Raw genomic sequence first — 13513 nt, 5'->3', positions numbered from 1 at the left:
CCCAACAGAATCCTCAACAGAACCCTGCACAGCATCCAGCATCCCAAACACATCCCAAGAGAACCCTGCACAGCATCCTGCATCCAGAAAACATCCCCAACACATCCCAACAGCATCCTGCATCCCAAACACATCCTGAACACATCCCCAGCAGAATCCTGCACAGAATCCTGCAGAGCATCCAGCATCCTGAACACACCCTCAACAGAATCCTGTGCTGCATCCTACACACATCCCAAACAGAATCCCAGACAGAATCCCAGACACAGCCCACTCTCCATCCCACCTGTATCCCATGTGGCACCTCCAGGCAGCCCCACAGGGCCGTGCTCTGTGCAGGGCACAGGATCACAGCTCTGACAGCCACGAGTGGATCCTTCCCTCCAGAGCCTGAACTCCCTCCACTCCCATGCCCCATCTCAGAACCTCAAACACAAACTAAACCAAGGGCTCAGGGGGTGATTTAAAAGCCACCATTCCCTGGGACACGTGGGAGCTTCCACATGGGGAGTTATTTACAAACCCCAAGGACAAGGCTGGCCTGCAGGCACATCTGCCCAGGTTCTGAGCCCTCCTCAGCCCTGAATTGCTGGAAGATGATGCCACAGGTATTTCTGCTGTCAATCCCCAGCCCTACTGGGCACAGTCCCACCACCTGGATACAGCAGTCCCATGTGCACCAGTGCCCTCAGTAAGGCACCAGCAGCACACCAGCACCAGGCCCAAAGGCAAGGACACACACCCTGCAGGACCAACCCGGCTCTGGGCCAGCACAAGGAATTCCAAACTTGAAAGAAGTGACTGAAAACTCAGCATACTCATCCAGTGGGAGCACTTGTCACCACAGCCAGCCACGTCCTGAATCACTGATGGCTCTTAAAGAGTTTAAGGCACTAAGCCTGATCCCTCCTCCCCTGGGGCACAAAGCAGAGCAGCCACTTGCAGAGAAGGAGACCAGACATCCATGATTTGTGCTGGCACATGGGAAGCCTGCAGCAGAACCAGTTCCTTTCTGTTACACTCTTTAATTATAAACCCTCTCTCCCTTTTGACTGCTATCCATTTTGGGATCTCTCTGATTTACTCACCAAGACAGCTCCGTATCCTTTCATTACAGGAAAGGGGAAAACCCAGCACCCGCAGCCAGAACGAGGGAAAAAATGAGTTTACAGCCAGGAGAACCATTGTTATAAGCTGTATGAGGCATTCAAAAAGCTCTCCACAGTCACAGCCAGGCATGGAAACTCAGAAGCTGCCCTCACCTCCTGAAGCTGGGATTCTTTCTTCTTGGAAGACAAGTTCAAGTGCTTTTCTAGGACACCACAATATTTCTCCGTCTCCTTGTCGTATTTCTTTTTGGCCTCCTACAAAACAGGACAAGAAGTGTGACACTGAACACAAGGGCCCCAGAGCAGCTGTGACAGCAGCCCTGTGGCACTGGGCAGGGTGGCAGTCCCAGGTGGGAGCTGACACCAGACAGGACCTGCTGCTTTTATCTGCCAGCATCAGGCAGCTACAGGAAAGCAGCTCATGCTGCCAAACCCCAAGGCTTGAGGGAACCCCTCCTCTACTCCTGGGGCCCAGTGCTTGGTAAAATACCCAGATCTAAAAACAACAGAGTGAGGAAAGAGGTCTCTGAGCAGAACATGGTCACGATTCCACATCCCACCCTTGGAAGAGCTTCTCCCCTGTGTCACACAGGACAATGACAGTACCTCAGTGGTTCATGGCAGGAGCATTAAGGATGCCAACTTCACTTTCCTTTGCCACCCCAACACGCCAGGACCAAACCCACCCAGCACCTGCCCAGGAGCAGGTCCACTCTGCAGGACTCCTCTCTCTCTGTGTTTTGTTTCCAGGCTGGGCACTGCTGCCATGCAAACACAGCCCTGGGCCTGCCATGAGCTGCTTGCAGGCAGCAGCAGGTTGTTATAACAACAGGGGAGCCACAGACAGTGGTTTTCATTTCAGAACAAAGGCAGGAAAGAAAGAGGGGGGGCCAGGCTGTCTCACAGCCACCCTCAGCCACACCGGCGCTTCCCCGTCCTGCCAGGAGTGTCTGAGTTCCCCTCCAGCCCCAAGTGATGCTGTGGGGTGGGGAGTGCAGGCTGGGGGACTCAGGAAAATGTGAGCCCTTACAAGAAAATCCTAATTCTTCCTTGGAGTAAGGAAAAAAGTTCACTTTGGCCAGCATGCAGTTTTTTGCCCTTGGCGCGTTATTTGGTTGGGGTGAACTCATAGCTGAGGCCCTTCCCAGGAGCTGGATCACCCCTGTGTCCATCCCACAGCAGCACACTCCCTCCTCCCTGCCCCAGCCCCTCCTGCAGCCTGCCAGGCCCTGCCCAGCTCCGGGGGGCAGTGCCTGGGTTACCTTGGCAGCCCCAATCTGCTCCTTGCGGAACTTCTCCAGCGGCGTGATCAGCACCTCGCTGGCGTTCTCGATCTGGGGGCAAAGACAGGCACAGCTCACCCCTGTGCTGCTCTGCCATGGAAACCCTCCCACAGCCCCCAGACACCCACAGGCTTCACCTCTCCATCTCTGCAAACCTGTGAGCCCCCCCTGCACCAGCACCTCTCCGACAGCAACACTCCGTTCCTGCTGCTCTTCAAGTGTTTCCCAGCCAAGCCCACCCTGTCCTTCCTCTGCCCTCCCCTGCAGCTCCAGCCCAGGACTGAGGGAAGGAGTACTTCAGTGTCACCAGGGTGTCCCAGGTGCCACCACCCCCTGCTCCAGGACGCGTGGGGCCGTACCATGCGCATCCGCTCGTCCTCCAGGTTCCGCAGCACCGTGGCAAACTCCTGCAGGGACTTGGCTGGAAGGGACAGTCAGCATTTAATATTCCATTTTAAAGACAGAAAATGCACAGAGGGGGTTTATCTGTCTGGGTTTTGGGGGTTTTATTATCTCTGCTCTCTCCCTAGAAAGGTTCCTGCTGCCTACAGAAGCAACAGGCAGCAGAGCATCCCCAGGACCAAGATTCCTCCTACAGAGAGCAACATCCTCAGCTCAAATCTGCCCAACCCACAGTCATCAACCACCCCCAGAGCACAGCACTGGCCTCCAGCCATGCCCAGCACACGAGGGGCAGCTCCCCAGCACAGGCACAGCACCAGGGAGACCTGCATGAGGAGCTATTCCTGCTGAGAGACTGGGCACAAATAAACAAGCAAAGTTAAATCAGGGCTAAAGCCTCTTTGCACTCCTGGCTCCAGACGACGTGCACAATAAGCTGTAAAAGTTCAGCTGGGGCAGGAGCAGGATGAGAGAGGGAAGAGGCTGAAGCCAGTGCCCTGTGCCAGGAGAAGCTCCGTGGCAGAGCCAGGCTTAGCTCAGGGAGTGTTGCCAGGCTGGGCTCTGCTGATCCCCTCGAGCACAGGATCCTGTGCTCCAGCAGTGAGGCTGCTGCTCCTCTGCTGCAGAGCACAGCCCCCTGCAGTGTATCCAGCCACAACCACCTCCAGATTCCCCTCTCCAGGGCAAAACATCCAGCTAACTGAGATGGTCTCCGACACAGGCAATCTTCTCCCTTTCCCATCAGGCAGGGACAGATTTAGGCCAAGAAGTCACAACTGATTCCCCAGGGAAGGCTTTGCTGCTGTTGAACCAGGAGGAATATGCTGCTTCCAGAGAGCACCCAGACAAATCCCTGGAGCCCTGGGTGTCCTGGAGTGTGTCTCCCTGCCATGGGGGGCCTGGGCTGTGGCTCCAGGAGCAGCAGGACTCACCTATGCAGATCTCATCGTCCGTCTCGGCGTCGCCGATGCAGCGGAACTTGAACTCGTTGAGGGAATCGGCGAACTTGCGCTTGGCGGCTGACAGGTCTGGGGGAGCAGGGCAGGGAAAAGGGGCATGTCACAGGGGGGACATTCCCCCAACAGCAGCATGCAGGCAGATACACGATCCCAGCCAGGAAATACCCACAGAGGAATCCATCTGAGGGAGCCCTGGCAGCAGGGAAACCTCAGAGCACTGCCCTTCTGTGCCCACCCCAGGGACAGGGCTCTGGGGGGTCCCTGCAGCACCCCCAAAATACCCGACAGGAGATGAAACCTCAAAACACCAAAAGAGCCACCCCAGAGCTCAGACCCAGAGCCATGGGGCAGCAGCAGATGGTGACACACAGTGACAATGCCCCACTGAGGGAAGGCAGTAGCACAGAGCTTTATTGCTCCCCAAGCTGCAGATTCTCCCCCAGATCTGGATCCTATTAAGTTCTTACTGGCAGTGACCTGAGTGGATGCAGGCTTGGCTTTTCAAACCAGCCCTGTTAACCTGGCACACTCAGACAGTCCCAGGCACAGTGAGGCCACCATCTCCCAGGGCACCGTGTGGCTGCCAGCCCTGCCTGTGTGAGGATGACGGTGTTCACTCCCACCTTCATTTCTTCCCTCAAAACCCAAAATTCCACGGGTTTTTTCCCTTTCCCAGCCTCGGTGGAAAATGTGTGTGCACGCAAAGGCCATTTCCTCCTCTCAGACACCAACAGCCAAGAGATAACCACACCAGAGTCCAAGTGTTTTGCTTCCCCCACGGGATAAGGGGGTTGGCAACTTTCTCCAAGCATTCAAGCTGTTTTCCCAGTATCTCTGCTGACAGCCCTGGGCTTAATCCTGCCCAGCTCAGTCCCAGCTGCCTTCACACCACTGCCTCCTAAGGCAGCAGGAAATCCCCCAGCCAAGGCAGGCAGGGAGAGGGGAATCCCTGGGAGCTTTCCCAGTGGAAAAGTACAGAGGGGGCTTCTTCGAGGAGAAGGTTCACACATAACAGGATTTGCACTTTGCTCCCTGGAGGATGGAACCAGCGTGGCTTTTACACCCTTCCCGTGCCGGGAGCTGCTGAGAGTCTCCACTGGTATCTACAGAAGAGATTTTTTTGGGGAAACTTCCCAGGTGCTCCTGAGCAGGGCTGAGAAGAGGGACTCAGGAGGGTGGGTGGGTTTGTTCCAGTTCAGCACAGGGCTGAGCAAAGGGCACTGGGACAGCCCTGTGCAGCTCTCCCTGCTCCCTTCCATGTGCCTGTGCTGGTGTCAGCAGCAGAGCAGCCTCCTTCCCTCACCTCCTGCCCTCACCAGAGCAGCCTCCTTCACTCTCCTCCTGCCCTCACCTCCTTCCCTCACCAGAGCACCCTCCTGCCCTCACCTCCTGCCCTCACCAGAGCAGCCTCCTGCCCTCACCTCCTGCCCTCTCCTCCTGCCCTCACCAGAGCAGCCTCCTGCCCTCACCTCCTGCCCTCACCAGAGCTGCTGGAGCAGACACAGCACTCAGGAACTCTCACCCAGTCCCTCCTGCCTGCCCTGCAATAACCACAGAGATGATGTTAATGATCCCAGGAGCCATTTCCTCTCCCCCAGCCCCTGCTGACCCCCAGCCCTTGGCCACATTCCCAGCAGAACCAGGCCTGGTGTGACCCCCCTGGTGCCCAGCACTGCCTGGGCAGGGCCCCAGAGCTGGAGGCTGCTGAGCACAGGGATGAGCACCTGGAGGGAGCTGCAGCAGGATCAGCCAGAACAGGAGAGAGGGGCAGCCATGCCCACCCTGTTGTCCTCCCTGGCCCACCCATGCCCCAGCCATCCCCTTTTCCTAACAGCTGGAACCCTTCAATTACATTTTGTGACAATACCCCAGCAGTGGAAGCAGGAGGGTAAAGGGAGAGCAGGGCAGCCCCTTGATGAGTCCCAGCTCCTGAGGGTTCTTCTTCCCCAGGGCTGTGAAGAAGCAAAACCAAAATACTGCAAAGGCTCATCAGAATCTGCTGCTTCTTCTCACACATGAGCAAAACCACCTGGGCACTGCACAAGAGTCACACCAGGGCTGCACCAAGGCCTGGCAAGTTTTCCTTCCAAGTTCTCTGCTGGCTTGATCAGTCAACCACTGACCATCAGGGAAATGCATCTCAAAAAGCCTGAAAAATCCTCCTGCCTGGGCAACACAACCAGCTCAGGCTGCAGTTATCATCATCATCATCACCTCCCACGGCTCCCTTTTCCCACCTGGGCTGGTGAGGATGGGACAATCCCTTTGGGAAAGTCCCCTTGACAGAAAACTGGCACACACAAATCCACCTGCACAGCTACAGCCACCAAGGATCTAAACAAAATGTCCTTTTAAAAGTGATGCATCCTCGCCATCCACTGCAGGAACAGCAGGAAGAGGGAGGGCTCCCAGCAGGTCAGAGGGCAGCAGCCTCTCCTGGAAGCAGCCTTGGATAACCCCTTTGCCTGTCCCTGCTCCCTCACAGCCAGCCCAGGGCTCACCCCACTCTCCTCCTCTCTCTGCAGCCGGGGAGCTGGAAAACTGCTGGTTGAATTCCACCCCAGCCACACACCTGCAGCTCCAGGGCTCCCTCCAAGCCCTTCAGGACCTTAGGAGCCCTCCAAGGACCTTCTCCAGCCCCCAGGAATCCTGCAAGGGCTCAGCAGCACCTCATGCCCCCTGTGTCCTCCCTCCTCCTCCTCCTCCTCCTCCTCCTCAGCTGTTGAGAGTTCAGTCTTTCTGGAAAAGCAGTTTGTGTTACTGCAAGGAGACTGAAGTGGTTGCCTTTTACTCAAAAAGCCTCTTCCAAAGGAATTTGGAACTACTGGGAAAGGCCATTTGCAGAAGGAAGTGTCATGATTTCCCAGCCCCGCTCCATGAGTGCAGTACCCTGGGGTGTCACTATGGGGTGACCCCATTCCTGCCAGGTCTGCACCCCAAAAACAATGGGGAGGACACCGAGAGGAGCCACAACACACCAAAATGAGATGTCAGGAAGACAAATGTCCCCCTACTGCCTGGTCCCGTGTTGGAAAGATCAGGGAAAAGTGAAACTGCTGGCTCAGAGCTGGGGGCTCTCCCCAGTGCTGACTCTGCAGGCTCTTTGCTACACAAGCTGGAAAGAGAAAAAAACCTCCAGCTCAGCTGGACTCAGGACAGGGGCAGAACAGCAGGATGGGTGGTTCAGGCTAAAGACAAACCTGCTGCTGAGTGTGGCCAGGAAGGGTTAATGCTGCCACAAAGGGGGAGCAGAGGATGCTGCTGCAAGGCAAGCTCGGGGCTCTGCCAGAGGCTGTGCTCACACGGAACGGGATTTCTACACTTCCTGCAAAGAAAACTGCTTAATAGCCTATATTTAATGTTCAAGTGGACAACAGGAACTGAGACTCCTGCCCCTTCCTTCCCCTGCAGCAAAGAACAGCAGGAACAGCAGGCTCAGGCTGTGTCCCCTGCAAGCCCCCAGTGGGGACAGGAGGGCAATGCCAGTCCAGCCCCTCTGCCCCAAGCAGGGCAGATTTGGGGAATCATCACCCACACCCTTCATTTGGCTGCAGGAAACAGGACACAGCACTGGGGCAGCACCTCCACAGCCCCACAGCCAGGTCAGAACCAGCCCAGGGGGCAGCAGGGATGGGTAATCCAGGGAACAGCCACTCTAATCAGCAGCCAAACCAGCAGGATTACAGCCTGCCAAGGGTGCTTAGAAAGCAGCAATATGGTGTCTGTCCCCACAGCCAGCCAGGGCTGCAGCACAACAGCCCTTCAGGGGCTCACACAACCCTCCTGCAGCTCAGGGATACCCAGGGAAGGGTTTTGGGAAAGGTCACAGCTGGGCCTGGCCATGGGTGCATGGGACACTCATCCAGCCTGGCCCCACAGTCCATGCAGGAATCCAGCAACAAGCATGTCATGCCTGAAAACAGCGTTTGCAGCTGCCAGTTTGGAGTTTTCCCCGCCCAGCCCCAGCCCTTGCAGCACTGGGATCAGCACCAAGCGTCAGGGCAGCATCATGAAACGCTTCATTTGCTCCAGAAGGTTTAAATCCCCTCTCTGTGCTTCCCAGCAAGGTCAGCAAAGCCCTGCTCCAGTGAGACAACGCAGTCCTCTAGGCCTGGCTCAATCCCAGAGTCACTTCCATACAGAATTAACACTGATTTGTTTATTAAACAACTTCTCCACCAGGTGGTTGGAGTTAATCTGTGATTTAGGATGGGACGGCAGCTGCTGGCAGGTTCCCCCTCTGAATCATCATGAGCAAATTGTATAAAACCAGATGGGCAGAGCCCACCCCACCTCCAGCACAGCTTCTGCTGTCATGTTCTGCACAAAAGCCTGTGGAGAGGCTGCCACAGCTTTGGCACACGCCACAGATGGAAGTTGGAGGGTGCCCAAGACAGCAAGGTGACCCCAAGGACCAGGGCCATGGGGACAGCCCCTGCAGCCACCCCAGACAGGACCCCCAAGGCAGGGAGAGCATCACTGACGTGGCCCCACAGCTCCCCAGACCCCATTTTGGTGCCTTTTCCACACACAGAGCCTCCAGCTGAGCCTTGTCCCAGCAGCACACCCAGGGAGGCCAAATCCCACCTCTTCACTCTTACCACAGACAGTTTACAAACACACATTCCCCACAAACCACGCGGAAAACCCCAAAACCGCCCAGATGTGCTGAAGAGCAAAACAACCTGGAGCTCAGGCCAAGAGTGCAGGTCCAGGAGGTGGCAGAGCTCTGGCTGAGCCTTGCCCTGCAGCCAGGGGAGCTCTGGGCACTGCTGCCAGCCCAGGCATCCCTGTCTGCTGCGTTCCCACACTCGGCGTGGCTCCGTACGGCAGCGCCGGCCACGGGCACAGAGGACCCTTTGTGGGCTGAATGGCACCATTGACCAGGCTCAAACAGCACATCACATTTGAGCAACACGCTGCAGACACCAATTATTTCCGTGGTGTTTTAGGAGATAAAGGTTCCGTGCTGGGGGAAAAACAAAGTTATCCCTTGGAAGGGCTGCCTGGCTGCGCGGCTAAAATTATCCCCACCCGCTGCCCACCAGCCCAGCACCACGGCCACGTCATCCTGCCACCCCCAAAGCAATGATGCTCCGAGTTATCTTGGCAGCTTTGCCAGGCCAGGATGTTTTTGTGAAGCTTCTCAAGATCCCTGATGGAAGGCACGGGAGATGAAGGGAAATGAAGCCACGAGGACCATCAGGGCCCAAGCTGCCAGTCCAGTGTGACATCCTGCAGCAGGGCCAAGGCAAGAAGCCACTTGAGCTCCCACTGCTCCAGCCCCTCTCCTCCCTTGCTTTGAGGAAGTTGATGGTCAGTTGGAACCCTTGTCCTTCTGCCCCACTTCTCAGCCATGAATCAGCCCTGGACTTCCTCAGGCTCTGGAGCCCTGAGCCCAGTGCTGAGATTGTTTTGCCACTGGGGCAAAGGTCTCACAGCCCCTCTCCATCCTTCCTGCTCAGCTTTTCTTAGTGCTTGCCCATCCAGTCATATTGCAACAGAGCCACTTTCACAAGTCAGATCTTTGCCTGAGCCACTGCAGGAGCCCAGCTCATGCAGGCAGCTCTGCCTTTCCCCCCTCAGAGTGTCACCAGGGCTGGGACACTGGCAGGAGAGAAACTGCTCCAGGCAGCAGCGATGGGTTCATGATGCAGCTGATGAAGTGTCCCTGACACAGTTAATGAAGGGTCCCATCTCAAGGGACTCCAGCACAGGGCATGGGAACCATCAGGCAATGACCTCTCCATCCCACCAGGAGAGGAAGATCTGGGAGACTCCCACCTGTCCCACATGGAAACCCTGGATGATGTTCTTTGCTTGCCCAAACAGGACTTTTCAGCAGGGCCACTCCACAGTGAAGTGCTCTGCGCCCAGCACAGTCTGGCCCTGCCCCAGCTCTGCATTAATCCGGTTATTTTAACGAGCTGCAGCAGCTGTTGACTCAGAGACCACAGTGGGGAGAGTGGCCAGAGGTGACTATGGGGACAGCGGTGGCAGACAGAGGGACAGGGAGCTCCTGGCACTGCCTGTGTGTGCAGCCACAGGTGCCAGCAGCAGAGCCTGCCCTGCCTGCAGCCAGCACAGGCAGCAAACAACACCCAGGAGTGATGTAAACGACCCCCGGAAAGGCTTCCCATTCCTGGAGAGCCTGAGGAGACAGATGTGTGCAGCTGCAGGGAGGAACAGCCCTGCCAGAGCCCTCACTCCCAGCAAGGAGCAGTGGGGCTCAGGGAAACACAGCCCTGCCAGAGCCCTCACTCCCAGCAAGGAGCAGTGGGGCTCAGGGAAACACAGCCCTGCCAGAGCCCTCACTCCCAGCAAGGAGCAGTGGGGCTCAGGGAAACACAGCTCTGCCAGAGCCCTCACTCCCAGCAAGGAACACTGGAGCTCAGGAAAACACAGCCCTGCCAGAGCCCTCCTGGCAGCACTGGTAACCACTACACACCCCCAGCATGGCCCTGGAAGATAAGGGACACAAAGCCAGGTACCACCAGCCTGGCAAGCAGCTTCCAGGCTGAGCATGTAGAGAACCAGCACATCAGATCAGCACAACACCCCATCACTGAGCAGAGCCCCTGGTGACCCCTGCCCAAGGGGCTTCCTGATGCTCTGCACAAACATGGCAAAATCCCAGTCCTCCCACAGCCCCCAGAGCAACATCCCAGCCCTCCCACAGCCCCCAGAGCATCACTGCCTGCAGCTCCTGGAGGGGCACAGCCCATCTCCCCCCCTGGATGCCATCCTCACTCTCTTGTGCTGGACACAGAGTGTTCCGTGCACTCAGCAGCAAAACAAAATAAAACGGGATTTCTCCACTTCCCCACCCAGCTCCCACGTCTGGCACTTTTCCCTGTGCTTATTTTTGTTCACGTCCTGGTGTTGTTTTATGGCAGAACCCCCTGGCCCGTCCCAACCTGCAGCCACAGAGTTTGCCAGGCAGGGAGGCAGGGTCAGAGCAATGGGAGCTCAGGTGGGAGCAGTAAAGGTCTCTGAATAAAATTCAACGTAAATATTCACCACTCCAACACAGAGGAGGGATGCATCCAAACAGCAAACGCAGGCGACAGCTTAAGTGCCTGGAAAACATCAGGGACATGGTAATGAAATGGAAAATTACCATCCTGGCTGGCATTTCCACGGGCAGCCGACTGCACGAGCGAGCAATGTGAGGAAGCAGCAGTGAAAATCCCTGTGTCCCAACCAGCCCAGGGATTTGGGCACAGTGCTGGCTCAGAGAGAGAGAGATGTCAGAGCTGCTGAGCACAGCTGTCCCACTGCACCCCGTGCCTGACCTTCAAACCCCAATCCCTGACTGCTATTCCCAAAACAAGGATTTTGAATGTGGCATTTCCCCTCCACCTGCACACTGCCCCACTGCTCCAGGCAGGTCATGTAAATGCCTCCAGCCTTACACCTGTGAGTAAAGTGCCTCTGAGAGCAGGATGGAAATCCTGTTTTACTCACAGCTCCCTCACTGGGAGTGAGTCAGTGCAGGTCAGTCCCTGCTAGCATTAACACTGCTCCAATAATTGTAGCTTCTCCTCAAACTGCCAGGGGAAGTTCAGGTTGGGCATCAGGAGAATTTTTTTCCTGGAAAGAATGGTCAGGCTTTGGAAGGGGCTGCCCAGGGAGGTGGTGGAGCCCCCACACCTGGAGGTGCCCAAGGAAGGGCTGGATGTGGCACTCAGTGCTCAGGGCTGGTTGACAAGACGCTGATGGGTCACAGGTTGGATTTGATAATCTTGGAGGTCATTTCCACCCTCAATCATCGTGTAATTCTGTGATTCCTCTCCAAACCCTGGCATGACCCACAGGAAGGCTGCAGATGACTTTACCCTTGTTACCACAATATTTCATCGACTGGAGCCTGGAATCACATTTCATTAGGACAGAATGCCCTGCCCGAGACAGCTAATCGATTTAGAGGACACTAATCCAGAAGAAATTTGCTCCTGACCCAGGCAATGCCCATTAGTGGAGCAGAAGGGGGTCTGGCAGGGAGGGCAGTCCCTGCATGGGGAGGGGCTGTGGCAGAGCCCCTGCCAGACACCCAGATTGCCTCAGGCACTGGCCCTGCTTCTGGATTAGTTTATTAAACCTAATTAGTTAATAGGTGGGCCACAGGGAGCCTGCTTGATTTCTCAAGGGGCAGCACCAAAGCACTGGGGTCCCCAGGGGACAATGAGCCCAGAGTGCCCCAGGTGGGGAGGGGACACACGCCCTGTCCCTGCAGGCAGGACAAGCCTCCCTGGGCAAATCCCATGGCACAGGGCACTGCCTCCCCTGTCCCCCTCTCTTGTCCCCATCCCAGAGGCAGCAGCTCTCGCCCAGAGCCAGGGCAGGGATCAGGGTCAGCTCCCAGCCCCTCCAGGAGCTGTGCTGCACAACCTCCTTCCTTCTCCTCCCTCCCAAGGAGGCTGCGGAAATCCTTTTGTCGCCGGCGTTCCTCCACCTCAGCTGTAAGAACAGGAAAAATCCCACTGTGCTTGCAGGAACATCAGTGGCAAGTGAGTCAATTTTTCCTGCTTCGGCAGGAAAAGAGAAATATAAATTAAAATCTCCAGCAGAGCCTGGGGAGGCACTCAGGGTGAGAACAGGGATGGACAGCCCAGGGTGCAGCACAGAACCATGGAACAGTTTAGGTGGGAAAAACCCTCCAAGATTCTCATGTCCTGCTGTTTCCCCTGCACTGCCAAAGCCAACACATACCATTGTCCTCATCTGTAAAACCCCTTCAGGGATGGTGACTCCTCCACTGCCCTGGGGTAGCCTGTGCCAGTATCTGACTACCCTTTCCAGGAAGAGATCACTGCCTTTAACCTGGGCTTTCTCCGGGAATTTGTGGGAGAGACACCCAACTCTCTGCTCTGCAATGGTGGGGATTTTTTAGTAAAACATTGCTTAGCAACCAGCAACTCAACGAGGGCATGGCTCTGGACAGACGCTGCTTCAGCGAGAAAAAGAATAAAAAACCAGCAAAGGGACTCTGCACCAGGCAGGGTTAGGAAAAGGCACACGCCAGCTCTTTTTACAGGTCACAGCCCAGGGAACCCTTCACACTCCCCTCACTGTGCACCATGGAATGCCAGGCTGCTTTGGGTTGGAAAGGAACCTTAAAGCTCATCTAATTCCACCTCCTGCCATGGGCAGGGACTCCTGGACTAGCCCAGGTTGCTCCAAGCTGTGCCTGAGGGTGCAGCACAGTGTGGGGAAGGGTGGGGTGGCAGCAGCCAGCCCTTGGCTGTCCCTCTGTCCCTGTGCTGGCGGCGCTGCTCCACGTGCCACAGCCAGATGGTCTGGAGGCTGCTGTGCTTCCCACCAGCCTGAAACCCGCCTGGCATCACAGCACAGACATCCCCCTAAGCACCATGGTCCCCATGGCACAGACATCCCCTTCCCCCTGATCACCATGGTCCCCATGGCACAAACATTCCCTTCCCTTCCCCATCAGCACCATGGTCCCCACAGCACAGACATCCCCTTCCCTTCCCCATCAGCACCATGGTCCCCAGTGCACAGACATCCCCTTCCCCATCAGCACCATGGTCCCCAGTGCACAGACATCCCCTTCCCTTCCCCATCAGCACCATGGTCCCCATGGCACAGACATCCCCTTCCCTTCCCCATCAGCACCATGGTCCCCAGTGCACAGACATCCCCTTCCCTCCCAGCACCACGGTCCCCATGGCACAGACATCCCCTTCCCTTCCCCATCAGCACCATGGTCCCCAGTGCACAGACATCCCCTTCCCTTCCC

General features: G+C 56.6%; 1 protein-coding gene across 2 annotated transcripts in view; it reads right to left on the bottom strand.

The window, feature by feature from the left end:
* The window catches only part of ARHGAP26 (Rho GTPase activating protein 26), a 101383-nt gene that overhangs the window by 78953 nt on the left and 8917 nt on the right, over positions 1 to 13513 (bottom strand). For both annotated transcript variants that reach the window (XM_083871965.1, XM_083871966.1), the window contains exons 2-5: positions 3727 to 3822; positions 2752 to 2813; positions 2372 to 2443; positions 1263 to 1364 (exon numbers count right to left, since the gene is read on the bottom strand). In XM_083871965.1, the coding sequence (XP_083728091.1) occupies positions 1263 to 1364; positions 2372 to 2443; positions 2752 to 2813; positions 3727 to 3822 (332 nt within the window). The remainder of the gene's footprint in view (positions 1 to 1262; positions 1365 to 2371; positions 2444 to 2751; positions 2814 to 3726; positions 3823 to 13513) is intronic.

This window comes from Zosterops lateralis, assembly GCF_965231275.1.
Source record: "Zosterops lateralis genome assembly, chromosome: 14".
NCBI lineage: Eukaryota > Metazoa > Chordata > Aves > Passeriformes > Zosteropidae > Zosterops > Zosterops lateralis.
Note: the sequence above shows the minus strand (reverse complement) of the source record. Positions and strands in the feature narration are given on the sequence as shown.